Consider the following 17,625-nt stretch of genomic DNA (forward strand, 5'->3'; position numbering starts at 1 on the left):
GGCAATCTTGTCGTCTTTCGGGGATCCGAAAGCAGTAAACATCGCTGTCTCAACTTTCTCGGGCAATTCCTAAGCGGTTCTCTCCCCACCACTCTCAGCCCTCCCTCCAAATCCCACGTCATCCTGGACTCATCCAACTGCTAGACTATGCGATCGACGTACACCGCGCCTACACAGGACCACTCCTCTTCTTCTCGTCCGAAGGACAGCTGTCAGCTGGAGATTCCGCGCCGATGAACCCAGACAACAAGTTAGCCGGCTCGGCGGGGCCCTTCGCCACCTGGACTTATAAAATTCTTCATGGCGTATCGATAAGTGAACTGACTTATCAAGGGTATAAGTACAGGGGCTTATATAAGCCAATCTATCGCCTCTTCCTATAAAAATCAAGCAATCTGCTATTTATATTATTTTCTCCGCACGATAGGGTAGGGAGAAAAACAAAGCTATATACGTATATATATAGATACAGAGAGAGAGAGAGAGAGAGACTTTTCTTTCTTTTTCTACCTCATTTCTCTATCTTCTGCCTTCTCTTCTCCGTGTATTTGTGTTCTCTCTTGCAAATAGATCTCTGTGTTCATTTTCAAGGTATGCTTTCCTTACACTTCTCTCTCTTCTGGAATATTTTACTTTCCACTGTTTGCTTTTCTTTGTCTTCTATCTCTATCTCTATCTCTGTGTGTGTACACACATATCTGTTTCTTTATCCCTTTTCTTTGCATCTCCGGCTCCGCTGGGATAAAGCTGCTTTGGTGTCTTTGATCTTCCAAAAAACCCTAAAATCTTCTACTTTCCCCCCCCACCTGATTATGGGTCTCTTTGGTGTCGGTGAATGCTTGACTGTGTCTTGATCCTATGCAAAAGAGGGTCCTCTCTGTGTTAATCTGAGGATCAGTCAAATGATCTAGTTCTGGTAGGGCTTTCAAATTTTGGTGTTTTTTCCCCTTAATTTTTTAGCCTTGATTCTTTTTTCGTTTGTTAACTTAAATCCCAAGTTGCGAAAGAAATGAGTTAATAAATGAATAAAGTGGTTGCTGACCTGTTTTTTTTAACCCTTTTCGTTATTACATATGTTTACGAACTAATTACTTTTATCCTTTTATGTGTTTTTATTTTTTTATTTTTTTGGGCGAATAAGAGTTGTAGATCTGGTAATATTGAAGTGGATTTTTGCTCAAGCGGATTCACTGACGGCGAAGTTAGAATGTCATCTCTCAGCAGAGAGCTTGTGTTCTTGATCTTACAGTTCCTAGATGAGGAAAAGTTCAAAGAGACTGTTCACAAGTGGGTGAATTTTTTTATTGAACTCATCTATACATGTTTATTTATTTGCCCAAGTTTTGTTGCCTTTTTCTGGTGATTATTCAGTTATATTACCACATTCAATGCTAGGCTTGAACAAGAATCTGGGTTTTTCTTCAACATGAAGTATTTTGAGGATGAGGTGCATAATGGGAACTGGGACGAGGTTGAGAGGTACCTCTCTGGTTTCACAAAAGTGGATGATAATCGCTACTCGATGAAGATATTTTTTGAGATAAGGAAGCAGAAGTATCTTGAGGCATTGGATAAGTAAGTTTGTCACAAAATTGAAGATGCCTTGTTTAACACTAAAATTACATACATTATGTAGTTGGCAGTGCACAAATTCAGGGGCTGTTTAGTTGTGGAAAATGAGAAGAAGATGATTTGTGGAAAAGTTTTGGAAAACCGCATTTTCCAAGTCTCTAAATTAACAAGGAAGACTTAGAAAGTTCATTTTAGTAGTCTTCCAAGTTTAGTTCAATTTTGGAAAACGACATTCTCCAAATCTCCATTTTCTGTTTGCAAAATTTTTGTATTTGAACAAGTTTTATAGTTTTCCATTTTTTGTGGAGTAATTTTGTGAAAAACTAGGGTAGTTTTCCACAACTGAACAACCTCTTAGTTTCTTGGTGCATAAAAATTCAAATGGGGCATTGGAATTTTTATCAGGCTGGATAGGTCCAAGGCTGTGGATATCCTTGTGAAGGATCTTAAAGTTTTTGCATCATTTAATGAAGAGCTCTTTAAGGAGATAACTCAACTCCTGACACTAGAGAATTTCAGGTATGAGACGTGAAGTCGTAAAATTTTTTATTTTAAGACAGCTAAAAGTATTGAATCTATAGAATTGGGTTTTACTTGGATGCATTGTGTTACAGGGAAAATGAACAACTCTCCAAGTATGGTGACACAAAATCTGCAAGAGTGATTATGTTGGTTGAGCTCAAGAAGCTCATTGAAGCAAACCCCTTGTTCCGCGATAAATTGCAATTTCCTAACCTCAAAAGTTCAAGGTTACGGACGCTCATTAACCAAAGGTAATCTTAAACATTTGAAATGGATGCACCAATCTCCTTGGCAAAATTAAGACCATTCCATTGTGCTCTACTGCAACCATTTGTAATGGGTGCATCAATCTCCCTGGCACTGAAATGAGTATTAAAATTTCACAAACTTATTATTTTAGTTCCTTCCTTTGTTCATTATAAAAAAAGCTCCTAGCTTTGTTTAGAAAGTTATTTTTTAAACATTTACATAGTTGTTAAAAGCATGGCTCAGCTCAAGGCTTATACTTCATGCCTCAGCCCGAGGAGCAAGGTGCACGCCTTTTCTGCCCATGTTGGAATTTTTTATTTTTATTTTTATTTTTTGACGGACTTGTTAAAATTAAAATCTAACCAATATTAACTAAGAAAAAAATTAAAGAAATTTTTAGAAAGAATAAAAACACCCTATTAGCTATCTATTAAATCTGTGCCTCACATCCAAAAGGCTCACGCCTACACCTTGCACCTTGTGCCTATGATCCAAGCACTCTTGTGCCTTAGTGCGCCATGAGCCTTTGACAACTATGGGCATTCTGTCAGACCATTTTAAGATTAGTTTCCCTTTAAGTCTGACTTGTACCTTCATGAGCTTTGGAGAATGTATTTTCATTTCTCAATTATCTGGAAACACAATTATCCATCACTCTGTTTTGATTGCCAATGCATATACTTCATTGTCTGGGGGCAGAATAGTGAATTTCAGTAAACCTAATCGTATTAAGTAGCTTATGTTTGCATTTGTAACCATCACAATCTCTTGGCTGTGTTTTTGAACGAAAAGAGAGAATTGACAATTTATTAAATACTGCAGCTTAAATTGGCAACATCAACTTTGCAAAAATCCAAGGCCAAATCCAGATATAAAAACGCTTTTTATCGATCATTCATGTGGACAGCCAAATGGTGCCCGTGCTCCATCACCAGCAAACAATCCACTGCTAGGATCCTTACCGAAGGCTGGAGGCTTCCCTCCCTTGGGTGCACATGGGGTAGGTTTTTAGTGCAATTTCTGCCTTACAAACTCTATAATACCACCTTTCTCTGTTTATCTTATTGTATATAATTAATGGGTTCAGCCCTTCCAACCTACACCGGCGCCAGTTCCAGCTTCACTTGCTGGTTGGATGTCAAATCCACCAGCAGTAACTCATCCAGCAGTTTCTGGTGGAGGTATTGGTCTTGGTGGTCCGCCTATTCCTGGTATCACTTTGAAGTAACTTGGCATACATTTCCAATTTTTCTGCTTTAAAACTTTGTACACTATGCTATCAGTTGCTTTCTAACTCTGAAGTTGCTTCATTTCACAATTCAGCTACTTTGAAGCATCCAAGGACTCCACCAACTAATCCTTCCATGGATTATCCATCTGGGGATTTAGAGCATGCATCCAAAAGAAGGGCCATGGGCATATCAGATGAGGTTCTGTGATTTGACTCTGCTCTAAATTTACCTCTAACATGAAAACTTTTCCTTTTTGACTTTTGAACTTAGGCTATTATGTATATTGCTACTTTCTTGTTTCTTCCCTGTTTCTTGATGTTTGTTTGTCAAATACAGGTAAATCTCCCTGTTAATGTGTTACCTGCAGCATTTCCTAGTCATGGCCATAGTCAAGCTTTTAGTGCCCCAGATGACCTGCCAAAGAATGTTGCAAGAACTTTGAATCAGGGGTCATCTCCTATGAGCATGGATTTTCATCCCATCCAACAGACTCTACTTTTAGGTCTGTAGTTCTGTACTTAAATTTTTATGCATGAATATTCTACATGTGATTTTCTTCGTAATTTGCATTATGCTTTTCCACATTTAAGCTGGACACTGATTTGAGCATTTACTATCTACTATTCAGTTGGAACCAATGTGGGGGACATCACACTATGGGAAGTTGGTTCTAGGGAGAGATTGGTTTTAAGGAACTTCAAACTTTGGAATCTTGGTTCATGTTCAATGTCTCTGCAGGTCTGACCATTCTTATACTCCAGAAAAATTTACACGAATTATTTTGTTCGACATACTCATATTTTGTCCTCTTATCAGTTTTTTTTTTTTTTTTTTTTAATTCTTAACTTTTTCTGATTGATTTTCAGTCTTCTCTACTCAAAGATCCTGGAGTATCTGCCAACCGCATTATATGGAGTCCTGATGGTTCTTTATTTGGTAAGTACCATCTCTGATTCATATTTGATGCTTCAATAGTATAGTGTGTCCTGTATTCTCATATGTGGTTTCATATGTATGCATTCTACCATATACTTTGTGTAGGGGCCTACATCAATATTTTCCATCTTTTCTGTTAAACAGGAGTTGCATTTTCAAGGCAAATTGTACAAATATATTCTTATCATGGAGGCAATGATGTCCGGCAACATTTGCAGGTATGCTCGGTTCCAAGCCTTCTGAGTTCAGAATCCCCCTCTCCCCCCAACCAAAAATACAAAAAGAAATTGCATAATGTATTTTACTATTTCTCAAGGTGATTTGTTTCTTTCCAGATTGATGCTCATGATGGAGGTGTAAATGATTTAGCATTCTCTCACCCCAATAAGCAACTTTGCGTGATAACTTGTGGTGATGATAAGACCATCAAGGTAGGTTATCATAAAACAAAGTAATTTAGTTTGTTACATTGCTGTAGAACATGTCAGATCATTAGATGCCCCCATGAAACAATAAATCTTTGATCATATTACTTTTTCCATTTTCTGACACAACATCTCAGGTTTGGGATGCTGTCACTGGTACAAAACAGTATACTTTTGAAGGTCATGAGGCTCCTGTATATTCTGTTTGCCCTCACTTCAAGGAAAACATTCATGTAAGAACTCCAACAAATTAACTGCTCCTGTCTTGTCTTGCCTCTTATTGTTTTCATGTTTGCATGGTTTCATGTTTTCACTGTGGATGGATTTTCCCCTAACTGTCCCTTGCTCCTTACTGTTGTCCCTGTCCTTTTATCTTTCAGTTTGTTTTCTCAACAGCCCTAGATGGGAAGATAAAAGCTTGGCTTTATGACAATTTGGGATCTAGAGTTGACTATGATGCTCCTGGTCGCTATTGTACAACAATGGCTTATAGTGCTGATGGAACAAGGTTGGTTCACCTACCCTGTTATGCAGATGATAGCTACTATCACTTGGTGCAGGGTCAGACATAAATTTTTTTTTTTTCTTTTTGAATGGTGTGGCACTCTAGGCTATTTTCATGTGGTACCAGCAAAGAGGGGGAATCACATATTGTTGAATGGAATGAAAGTGAAGGTGCTGTTAAGAGGACCTATCAAGGGTTCCGAAAACGATCTTTGGGTGTTGTACAATTTGATACAACTAAAAACCGATATTTAGCAGCTGGCGATGACTTCTCCATAAAGTTCTGGGATATGGACAATGTCCAACTTTTGACAAGTATTGATGCTGAAAATCTTCCAGTAAGTTCATTATTTTTTGGTGTTAATACTAAGAAAAAAAAATCTCAATACTGTGTGATGGACTAAGTGCTGTTCTACCATGCTAAATCAAGCCACTCCCACGAATCCGCTTCAACAAGGATGGAACTCTCTTGGCTGTTTCTGCTAATGAAAATGGGATAAAGATATTAGCAAATTCTGATGGTCTTCGCTTGCTGCGTGGATTTGAAAATATTTCTCATGATGCTTCGAGAGCATCTGACACTGTGACCAAGGTGGCTGAGCTAAATAAGTGAATCTTCTCATGTCAGATCAACCCTATCTGAAATGGCCTTGCCTAATGGATTTTTTTCCCATGCAGCCTACAATAAATGCAATATCTGCTGCTGCTTCTACTGCTACTGCTAGTGCTGGACTTGCAGATAGAGTTGCTTCTGTTGTCACTATCCCTGGAATGGTTTGTTGGGCATTTGTTTTAGTTTTTTGTCATCCGAACATCATGAGTTACAACAACAATTGCCTTTACTAAATCTTTATCTTGTTTTTCATCCATTCGGTAGAATAGACCTTTAAGCAGCAGTCACATATTATTACTTACACATGTTAACATATCATTAGTTATATCAGAATGGGGATGCTAGAGGTTTTGGGGATGTGAAACCCAGAATTACTGAAGAAACCAATGACAAATCAAAGATCTGGAAGCTAACTGAAATTAGTGATCTGTCCCAGTGCCGTTCATTGAAGCTCCCTGAAAACCTGAGAGTAACAAAGGTATACATTTTTACTAATATTTTAAGAGAGATGTGCACCTATGAGCAGTTTGATTGTTTAGTCATTGCTTATATTGATCCATTGATGCTTACAAGCTGCAAAATTTTTTCAATTAAACATTTTACTGATATATGTTCAATCTTTTGGTTGTGACTTTAAATTTCTTCTTTGACACATACTAACTAGAGCCAGTTCCAGTAAGCTACCTATGCTTCACACATGGAATATGTGCCTCTTCATCATTGTACAGTTATTCATCCTGATCTGTTTTTAGTATTTTTTTTTCCATGGATCCTCTTAAAAGTGATAAGATCTTAGTCATTAGGTAAGATTAATCAGCCTTGGACTGGAAAAGGTCCAGTATTGTCATGAGCAGAAAGCTGGCACTCTACAAACAATAAATCAGATCACCTGATTATGGCTTGGCTTGGCCTTAAGGATTTTCCCATTTGTATCATAGTTATTCAAGGACAGATCATGCACCATATGCACTGGACCAACTTTTTTTTTATTATGAGGCTTAATACGTTCTCATGCACTTTGACTCTTGTCCCATATCAGATCATAACCTCAACTCAACTTTTTTAGTTCACTCTAATAAGCACTCCCCTTGTTTGGGGGGGGAGGGGGGGGGGGGGGGGGTGTTGCTAATTTAGGTGAATTAATAACATGAACACATTAGAGTATAAGATCAGAAATTTTATTTGTACAAAATTACGTCATTTGGCCAGAATGTTGGGTAGCAAAACACTAGAATGTATAAAATATGAACATAACGGAGTGTCAGATTCCTAATCTAACAAGTGAATTCTCGAGTGATCGAGAAGGGCGAGAGGAAGAGAGAAAGGAGGATTGAGAGAATTAGAGGGAAGATAGAGTGAAAATTGAGAGGGAAAAGAATTAAGAAGGAAATTGATTTCCTGATTTCATTCAACATAGGGGTAGGGCGTAGATCAGTTCCTTTTTATACTGATCTATGGCCTAATTGGCGCCAAAAGCGGTTATGCCCTCTCCACTTGCCTTACAACTTGCTCGGGAACATGCTAGAACATTTCTCCAGCTATTTTTTATCCGAGGCTTTTATTTACATAGGCTTTAGCCCAATAGATCGACGCCTAAAGCCTATTACATCGGCCCAATTATTCAACTAATATAACAATCCTCACCCCCTAAAGCATTTCTTGTCCTCAAGAAATATGTAATAGGCTGGCAGAGTTTGGAAATTGACGAAGTAGATTTGGGAGGTACTCCCAAGTGTTGTTGTCCTCATAGAGGGATGACCACTTGACTAGGACTTGAATGAGGGGGGCGCCATGTCTACGGACCACTCTTCTACATAAAATAGCTGCGGGCACAACATCCTGTTGTTCGGCTCTGTTCATGGGAGGCAACGAAGTGCTGTGTGGTTGTGTACCAATGGCTTTCTTGAGGAGGGAAATGTGAAACACTGGGTGTATCTGAGTTTCCTCTGGTAGGAGCAACTTGTAGGCTACTATCCCAATCTTTTCTATGATTGGAAATGGCCCCATAGTATCTTGGGTTGAGCTTGGAAATTGGTTGCTGGGATAAAGCTTTGAGGTGTTGTGGTTCGAGCTTTAGGTAGACTTTATCTTCCATTGAGAATACTCGTTCACTCTGTTTTCGATCAGCCATCTGTATCATTCAATTTTGTGCTTTAGCCAGTTCCGTTTTGACCGGCTTCATAATGTCTTGTCTTTGTTGCAAGTAAGTACCTACAACTGCCACTGTAGAGTGGTTGGCCAAGGCAGGTAGGAGCCTTGGTTTGTAGCCATAGAGAGCCTCAAATGGGGTCATTCGGATGGAGCTGTGGAAAGTTGAGTTGTACCACCATTGGGCAACTGCCAACCATTTGTGCCATCCTTTAGGCTTTAGGAAACTGAAACATCTCAAGTATAGCTCCAACGATTGATTCACTCTTTCAGTCTAGCCGTCCATCTCCGGATGATAGGCCGTTGACATCAGTAGTTTAGTGCCCAACAGCCTCATTAATTCTTTCCAGAATAAGCTAGTGAATATTCGATCTCTGTCAGAAATGATGGACTGTGGTATACCATGCAATTTCACCACATTGTCCATGAATATCCTGGCTACTTCTTGAGCTGTGTATGGGTGGGATAACCCAATGAAGTGGCTAAATTTAGAGAACCTATCTACCACCACCATAATGCAGTCCTTTCCTTCCGATCGGGGAAGTCCTCCTATAAAGTCCATGGTAATATTAGTCCACGATTGGTTCGATAATGGTAGGGGTTGTAGAAGGCTCGGGTGAGATATTGTCTCATGCTTACATCTTCTGCACACATCACACCTCATCACATAGTCCCAAACATATTTTTTTAGCTGAGGCCAAAAGAATACCTGTTGGACCCTTCAATATGTATTCTGAATGCCAGAATGTCCTCCAATGGGGGACTCATGGAGTGCCTGTAGGATCTTGCTCTTCAATGCTTCACTATTTCCGATAACCAATCTTCCTTTGTATCAGAGGATCCCATTGTTTAGTGAGTACCCGGGTCTACTGTTGGTGTCCACACTTAGCTGCTCCAGTAAGCCTTTTGCCTAGTCGTCTTGATGGTAACTGGCAGTCACTTCTTGTAACCAATTTGGGACGACTGTTGAGATTGCTTCATAGGTTCCCTCTTCTTGGTAGCAAGACAAGGCATCTGCTATAACATTTTCTTTCCCTTTCCTAAATTGGATCACATAATCCAATCCCATAAGTTTGGCCAAGCCTTTCTTCTGTAATTGGGTGTGCAGTCTTTGATGTAGCAAGAACTTAAGGCTTTCATGGTCCGTTTTTATCACAAATTTTCCCCCTTCTAGGTAGTGTCGCCACTTTTCTACTGCCATGAGGACTGCCATTAACTCCTCGTATATGCCAAGGCCTTGGTGTCAAAGAGCCAGAGATTGGCTTAGGAAAGCCAATGGCTTGCCCTCCTGAGATAGAACGACCACTATTCCATGGTTGTTGGCATCAGTCTCCAACACAAATGGCTTGCTGAAGTCTGGTAGGCCAAGCACTGGAACTTCACTCAATGACTTTTTAAGTTGCTCAAAAGCTTCCTCTACTTGTGGACTCCATCTAAAGCTGTCTTTCTTCAGCATCTCCGTTAAAGGCTTACTCATTGTTCCATAGTTTCTTACAAATTTTCTGTAGTACCCTGTTAGCCCTAGGAACCCTCTCAAAGCTCTGATGTTTGTAGGTTTCGGCCAGGCCACAATAGCTTCAATTTACTTGGGGTCCATTCCCACTCCAGCCCTTGAGATGATGTGCCCCAGATATTCCACTTGTTTTTGTGCAAAAGCACACTTTGACCTTTTGATGTACAATTGATTGAATCTCAAGATTTGGAATGTAGCCCTAAGATGGTCTAAATGTTGGTCAAAAGAGGGGTTGTAAACCAAGATATCATCAAAGAAAACCAACACAAATTTTCTGAGATGGGGTTCAAAGATTTGGTTCATGAGGGCTTGAAAGGTGGTTGGTGCGTTGGTTAGGCCGAAAGGCATGACAGTGAATTCAAAGTGACCATGGTGTGTTTTGAAGGCTGTTTTGAAGATGTCATTAGGATCCATTCTAATTTGATGGTATCCCGACCTTAGGTCCAGCTTGGAGAAAACAGAGGAGTATTTTAGTTCATCCAAAAGGTCTTCAATAATAGGAATGGGGAATTTGTCTTTGATGGTAATGGCATTGAGTTGTTTATAGTCAATACAGAACTGCCATGTCCCATCCTTCTTTTTAACTAATAGGACGGGTGAAACAAATGGGCTATGGTTGGGTCGGATCACAGATTGAGTTAGCATATCTTTGACAAGCTTTTCAATTTCAGATTTAAGTTTTGGGGGTATCGGTAGAATCTAATGTTCACTGGTTCAACATTAGGTAAAAGGGGTATGGTGTGATCCAAAGATCTTTGAGGGGGAAGGGTCTTAGGCTCTACAAACAAATCTTAATATTCAGTTAAAAGTGCATCAAGGAGAGCCAAATCGTGTACTTGCCAAGTGGATGTGATTGATGAGTCTGTTTTACTCTCTAGTTCTAGCTGTTCAGTGGCCTTAATTGAAAATAGTTGGGCTACTTGTGACATCTTTTTCTTGAACAGTCTTTGTAGCTTCTTTCCTTTGATCATCTTGCAAGTGCCCACTTCCATATTTCCCTGTAATACCACCCTTCTTCCCTCTTTCTGTAGGGTAACCTCCATTTTGTTAAAATCAAAGCTGATTGGACTCACCTCCTTCATCCAATAATCAAACCCAAGAACAATATGGCATCCTCCTAACTCGAGCAACCTTAAGTCAGCTTGGTAGTCTTCTCTCTACATTTCCTAGCAAAATCCCACACAAGCGGATTTGCTAATGACCCGATTTCCATTAGCCACAGTTACCGAGAGTGGTTGAGTGCTAGCTAACGGCCACTTCATCTTTCTGGCTATTCCCTCATCTATAAAGCTGTGGGTACTCCCACTGTCTATTAAGACCATGAGGGTACTCTCTTGAACCTTTCCCTCCACCTTTATAATCTTGCTACTGGCCATTCCTTTTATAGCATGCAAAGAAATAGCCCCTCCTCCCTCATCTTTGTCTTTTTCCTTCCCAGCGATCTCTTCCTCATTTGTTCCCTCTGCCCCTTCTAATAAGAGCAGTTGTTTCTTGCATTGGTGCCCAAGTTTGTACCTATCCCCACACCTAAAGCACAAACCTGCAATCCTTCTTTGCTCAAAGATCTTATCCCTTGAGGGAAAATTTGAATCATGGGGGGTATTGGTCAGAAACTTTACCCCTGTTCCTCTAAAATTTTCCTTGTTCTGCATTCTGCCTCCCGATGGTATCATTCCCGAGTTTATTCCTCTGCTTTGCCTCATTTGTTTCTTCATTAAGGCCTCAACAGTAAGTTCTTGTAACAGTGCATCTTCTGCTGCTTCCTGCACCGATCTCGGTCTCATCATCTTCACCATGGATTTGAGATCATCGCTCAATCCACTGATGAAATTTGATACAAAATAATCCTCTATTAAGTAAGGATTTCTGTGAAGCATAAGCGACTTTAGCTCTTCAAACTTGAGCTGATAATCCTGGACCGTCCCCAGTTGCTTTAATTTGTTGAATTCTTCTACAATGTCTACTGTCCATAGTTCACCAAACCGTTCACACAATCCCCTAACAAATTCACCCCAATTGTAGCCCTTTCTTACTCCCGACCAACCTTAGAACCATGTATCCCCTACGTCATTTAAGTATGCTGCGGCCTGGTTAACTCTCTGGTCCTCAGCCACTTGGTGTATATTGAATAGTTTCTCACACCATTGGGTCCACCACCTTGATTTAGTCTCATCAAACACCGATAACTCTAATTTAGGTACCGGAAAATTAGAGTTACCGGAGTTTACCACCACTCCCTGCCTTCGGTTCATGACTCTTTCTCTTATTTCTCTGGGTTCACCTCCTAATTCCAACGACCCCACTGCCCTATGGCTAGTGCCAATACTGGGAAGTATGGGATCCAATTGCTCACGAGGGGGAAAATCTGGGGATATTCTTACCTGCGCTTGATTTGAGAACATCAGCATGAATTGTTGCATCTAATCTCTCACCATATTGCTATGCTCCCGCATCTCTTCTCGAATTTGGATGCGCATATCTCCCCTCAATCGATCCGCCATCACTTCCAACTTCTTGTCCACGGCTCCGATTGCGTCTTCCATATTTTCGACCCTTTGTTGCACCTCGGTCACCGTCGCAGTGACCTGTTGGATCTGCAACTCCATTTATTTCATGCAAGTTCCATCAGCCATTGTGTTTTCAACCTCAGAAGTGCTGGCCAGGAAAGTTGATTTGATACCAATTTGTCAGATTCCTGATTTGACAAATGAATTCTCGAGTGATCGAGAAGGGCGAGAGGAAGAGAGAAAGGAGGATTGAGAGAATTAGAGGGAAGAGAGAGTGAAAATTGAGAGGGAAAAGAATTAAGAAGGAAACTGATTTCCTGATTTCATTCAACATAGGGGTAGGGCGTAGATCAGTTCCTTTTTATACTGATCTATGACCTAATTGGCGCCAAAAACGGTTGTGCCCTCCCCGCTTGCCTTACAACTTGCCTGGGAACATGCTGGAACATTTCTCCAGCTATGTTTTATCCGAGGCTTTTATTTACATAGGCTTCAGCCCAATAGATCGACGCCTAAAGCCTATTACATCGGCCCAATTATTCAACTAATATAACACAGAGATGAGAGATGGATGTATAGCCATGCAAGAAAAGAAAAAATTAGAAATGAGGTTATTTGTAATAAAATTGGAGTGGTTTCTATTGAAGATAAGATGCACTTAACACAATTAAGAATATTTGGTCATATAAGAAGAAACCAACAGATGCCCTTGTGAGGAGAGTAGATAGGAATGATTGATGAACTGGAATTTGCATAACCCACTTCACATGATGGGATAAAGGCTTGATATGTTGTGTACGCCTGTGGCCAATGTTTCTGTAGTCTAAATCACAATTTTTATATTTCTTCCACCCGATTCATTGATGCCAACTTTCTATTGGCCGAATTAGGCAAAGTGAGACAGCTTTTAGCAAATTCTTGAGCAGTTAAATAGACCAAATCAACTTTTAAGAATTCAAAGAACCAAAACCTCAAATATATACTACGAAAATTTTAAATAATCTTTTGACTGACAGATACTATGATAAGCAACAACAGTTCATAACGACCGAGTGACATGCCATTTATTTCCTCACTTCAAGAAGGATAATTGAGTCAAAAGGTTGGAAAGTAAATCCCTGATTTGTTAGAATCCAGTTAATTGAAATATAATCCTCTGTGGAAGGAAGTGGTTGCTAGTAGGATATATAAGATGAGGTGAAAGTTGATTAAACCTAAGTGATGAACCTTATATCATCACTTAGGTTTAATCAACTTTCACCTCATTATATATGGCAGTTTTCTAATATGTGGCACAGAATCTGAGCATTAGACCTTATATATCCCCATTATAATATTGAATAATATTCAATATTGATATTATGAATAATATTCAATATTGATATTGGTTTTGAGTAATCAGGATTACTCTCGTTTCTTTTGGGTTCAGGTTCCTGCATCACTAAGACTGTAAGAGATAAGAATTTGAGCCGATTTTTATTATGATTGTACTAAATCACATAGAAGGTTTTGTAATCTGTAGAGCAAAATATCTAATGCAAGAAAATGAGGAAATATGAAGATAAACAACATAAATATGTACGCAATTCTCTCTCTGAATATGACTGTCTGTCTTTTATGCATAATGCTCACTTTTGCGGACACATCCAATAGTTGAAACTCGAGTGCAAGCCGTTTTTTGTTCTTTTCACTTCTTATCGCATTTCTTTAGTAGTTCTTTTGTTGAAATCAAACTGGTTTATGTTGTTTTTGTAGGAATTTGTCACTATTTTGAAGAAAGTAACATGGTGTTAGTCTATCTTTTGTCTTAAGGCTCTTGACCACGTGTCTATCAATACAAGTCTCAGTTTCTCCTTTATATCCCTGCAGATATCAAGGTTGATCTATACAAATGCAGGCAATGCTATCCTGGCACTAGCATCGAATGCCATTCATCTGCTTTGGAAATGGCCGCGAAATGAACGCAATTCAAGTAGCAAGGTATGCTAGATTGCCTGGATGCTAAATTTTCATTTCCTTACTGGTTATTATTTTTATTTGGAGATGAGCTCAATTTTAGAGTGAATTCTTCATTCTTTAGGCAACAGCCAGTGTATCACCTCAACTATGGCAACCATCTAGTGGCATTTTGATGACCAATGATGTTGCTGACTCTAACCCTGAGGATGGTGTACCCTGTTTTGCTTTATCCAAGAATGATTCTTATGTGATGTCTGCATCAGGAGGGAAGATCTCTCTCTTCAATATGATGACATTTAAGGTGACTGATAAAATAATTATTATCTGCTCAAGTCAAATTATGCTGTTTGATAATGAATCAGTTGACTAAACCTAACTTTCTGGACAAGTACAGACAATGACTACTTTCATGCCTCCACCACCTGCGGCAACATTTCTTGCATTCCATCCTCAAGATAATAATATAATTGCTATTGGTATGGATGATTCAACAATCCAGATATACAATGTCCGTGTGGACGAGGTATGGTTAATGATATTCTGGGTAGGGAGTTGGATAGTAACCAACCCTTCTTATTATGTAATTACCATGACATTTCATCATTGCAGGTCAAAAGCAAGCTTAAAGGTCACTCTAAAAGAATTACTGGGCTGGCCTTCTCTCATGTGCTTAATGTGCTTGTTTCATCAGGAGCAGATGCCCAGGTTAGAAGGGTTTTCAATTTTTATGCATGCAGAGAGTTGTAATGGGCCTTGTGCCTACTATATATCTTGTAGGCATGATATTTTTAAGCTAATAGGGGTCCTCCCAGTTCTTTGACTAGAAAATGGGAAGACTCAAATCATCTGTTTTTTCAAGATATGCCTTTATGGATCACTAATTCAAGAATATTGCAATCTGGCTAGCAGTAATCATTCTCCAACCGAGAAATTAGTGCTCAAGTTCCTTTGACTAACGAGGAAACATGAGAATAATTTTCTTCCTTAACCCAAGCCTCTATTTTTCCTTTGGCTCCACACCCTTTTCCTTTGGTCATGAATTTATCAGGGCCGCAACTTCTCTAGTAAGTCATGGACACCATTTTTTTACATGGTTATTAGAATCTGGAGTCTTGTCCTTATTAGACATTTGTAAAGAAACAAGCGCTTAAGCAATGTAAGGCCTACTCTGGCCAAACAGGATCTTTAAATATGAACAAATAGAATTCAGTTATACATGTATATGAACAAATTTGAAGTTTAACAGATTTTAACAAATTTAGTTAATGTCTGTTTGACTGCAATTTTTATTTCAATGCTGTTAGCTTCCTGGACTTATATATATATATATATATATATACACAGAGAGAGAGAGAGAGAGAGAGTTGCTAAGGAATTTATCAGTTCTCCAATTGATTAATAAGAACGGCTCTGGCTAGATAGCTAAGGTGCCCTTATCATATAGTCAATGAAGCATTAAGAGGTGCATCTTCTTTTGACCTATGGTGACTCATAGCAGTTTGATGTTGTTGATTGATGATCCAGCATACAGGGGTTAATGTCTCTGGATAAGAGAGTGAATTGACTTATGACCTGCTTTTCTTTTGATCCAGCTTTGTGTTTGGAACTCTGATGGATGGGAAAAGCAGAAAACCAGATTCCTGCCGATTCCAGCTGGGAGGACACCAACGGCACAATCAGACACTCGTGTACAGTTTCACCAGGACCAGACGCATTTCCTTGTTGTACATGAGACACAACTTGCTATCTATGAAGCAACAAAATTAGAATGTGTCAAGCAGGTCTCTCTCTCTCTCTCTCCAACTGACTTTTTGTCAGCAAGTAACTGTATGTTAGAGGTGATTGATGCCATTCCTTATTTTTGACAGTGGGTCCCCGGGGAATCTGCTGCTCCAATCTCTCATGCAACATTCTCGTGCGATAGCCAGCTGGTATATGCCAGCTTCTTAGATGCAACTGTGTGTGTATTTACGGCCGCCAATCTCAGACTCCGATGTCGCATAAGCCCTGCAGCTTATCTTTCACCCAGTCTCTGGTATTCCCGTATATTCTGAACGTGGGGTAGTTAAAATGAGTCTAGAGACATCTTACCAGGATAATTTGTGGATGTTTCTTTACCCATTTTCAATTCTAAAGTCGATTTTCTCTGCAGCAACTCGAATGTCCATCCGCTAGTGATTGCAGCACATCCACAGGAAGCAAATCAGTTTGCATTGGGTCTATCAGATGGTGGAGTTCACGTCTTCGAGCCTCTTGAATCCGAAGGAAAATGGGGAGTGCCTCCACCAGTTGAGAATGGGTCAGCAAGCAGTATGCCGGCTACACCTTCAGTCGGAGCCTCAGGTTCCACCGATCAACCTCAAAGATGATCAAGGGCCAGTTGGCCGCCTGCCAAGCAGTTCTTGATTTTACATGCTTCACTTGCCGCCATGTTCCAAAGTATGGATGGGTATGCTTCTCATTTGACTAACTGCACTACTACTTTTGTGAAAAGAAAAGAAAAGGAATTGGAAAAAGAAGCTTGCAGCAGACTAAGAAATGTTAAAGGTTGGTGTCAAGTACAAAAGCATGTTGCAATGTTGCAATCAGCCCTGTAGAAAAGCCCATTCTGATCAGCTCCTCCTGTTTCTGTTTCTGATGTTCTTTGCCCCTGCAGTTCCTGAGTTCATAATGTGTAATTTACATCATGATCTGGGATGCAGACATGTAGATGTAACATGTTGATCAGGTGCCATGTAAGCTAAATCTTTTAGGCATATTAGCAGCTTTCTTGCAGAAATGAATTTCTTCTCTAGCAAATTTGTTTGTTTTTCCGAGGGTTCTGCGAACTGGGCGACCAAAGAGTCTTAGTTCGGTTAATGGTAAAAACGCCGGCTGAGATGGGCCGGCAGACACTTTACAAACTTATTGTTCAAATCGTTGCATTAGAAGTTCGAATTATAAGAACAAACTTTATATATTTAAGTTTGTAGTAAAGATGATTCTCCCGACTCTGCAAAACGACGACTAGCATTGAGATTCTACTCGTTGATTGAATAATCAGTGTCCCTTTGGCTTTGCTCACTCTTTCTTCCTTTTCAAGACTGCAAAACTAAACGACATAGGAAAAGCTTCAATCTTATTTTACACAAAGGTGGGTTTTATGAATTGCGGTTTGTCAATCATTCCTATTGATTTATAGTTGAATTCTAGCCCATATTAACTATCATAACAAAGTTCCTCATCTATTTTGCTAAGAGAATTGTTCCATTTCATATATCACTCCATTGTGATTTTTAGTTGGTTTAATCCATACCCCCATCCTTAAACTATTAAGAAATGTGGTTTTTAGTCTTTCAACTAAAATTTTGTCATATTCTATCCTTCATTTATTTGTTTTCATTCCTTTTAGTCATTTGGTTAATAGAGCGCTAGCGGCTGGTGTGTAGGTGCTTTAGCAAGCTAT

At 39.5% G+C, this 17,625-nt stretch overlaps 1 protein-coding gene across 3 annotated transcripts; it reads left to right on the forward strand.

The window, feature by feature from the left end:
• The first annotated feature begins 427 nt into the window (after positions 1–427).
• LOC127790209 (protein TOPLESS) lies at positions 428–17,142 on the forward strand. Of its 3 annotated transcripts, none has more exons than XM_052319513.1 (26): positions 428–591; positions 1,142–1,287; positions 1,396–1,575; positions 1,978–2,091; positions 2,187–2,345; positions 3,166–3,343; positions 3,431–3,554; positions 3,667–3,773; positions 3,912–4,077; positions 4,204–4,313; positions 4,442–4,511; positions 4,656–4,729; positions 4,847–4,942; positions 5,074–5,169; positions 5,317–5,444; positions 5,547–5,778; positions 5,871–6,032; positions 6,119–6,214; positions 6,376–6,531; positions 14,091–14,201; positions 14,302–14,481; positions 14,575–14,703; positions 14,790–14,885; positions 15,773–15,961; positions 16,049–16,215; positions 16,333–17,142. In XM_052319513.1, exons 2-26 carry the CDS (start codon positions 1,208–1,210, stop codon positions 16,547–16,549), a joined length of 3,417 nt encoding a protein of 1,138 aa, XP_052175473.1. In that variant the 5' UTR covers positions 428–591; positions 1,142–1,207; the 3' UTR covers positions 16,550–17,142. The 3 variants fall into 3 exon arrangements, with proteins under 3 accessions (XP_052175473.1, XP_052175475.1, XP_052175474.1); XM_052319515.1 differs by having other exon boundaries at positions 6,385–6,531; XM_052319514.1 differs by lacking the exon at positions 428–591 and adding an exon at positions 598–916.
• The last annotated feature ends 483 nt before the right edge of the window (positions 17,143–17,625 follow it).

Source organism: Diospyros lotus, chromosome 14 (assembly GCF_014633365.1).
Source record: "Diospyros lotus cultivar Yz01 chromosome 14, ASM1463336v1, whole genome shotgun sequence".
In the NCBI taxonomy this organism is placed as follows: domain Eukaryota; kingdom Viridiplantae; phylum Streptophyta; class Magnoliopsida; order Ericales; family Ebenaceae; genus Diospyros; species Diospyros lotus.

What these genes read in the sequence shown, in the direction of transcription:
- LOC127790209 (XM_052319513.1), top strand. Translation starts at nt 1,208, where the DNA reads ATGTCATCTCTCAGCAGAGAGCTTGTGTTCTTGATCTTACAGTTCCTA. An exon ending in CCAACAGACTCTACTTTTAG is followed by an intron (nt 4,078 to 4,203) that starts GTCTGTAGTTCT and finishes TCTACTATTCAG; the next exon opens with TTGGAACCAATGTGGGGGAC. An exon ending in TCCTGATGGTTCTTTATTTG is followed by an intron (nt 4,512 to 4,655) that starts GTAAGTACCATC and finishes TCTGTTAAACAG; the next exon opens with GAGTTGCATTTTCAAGGCAA.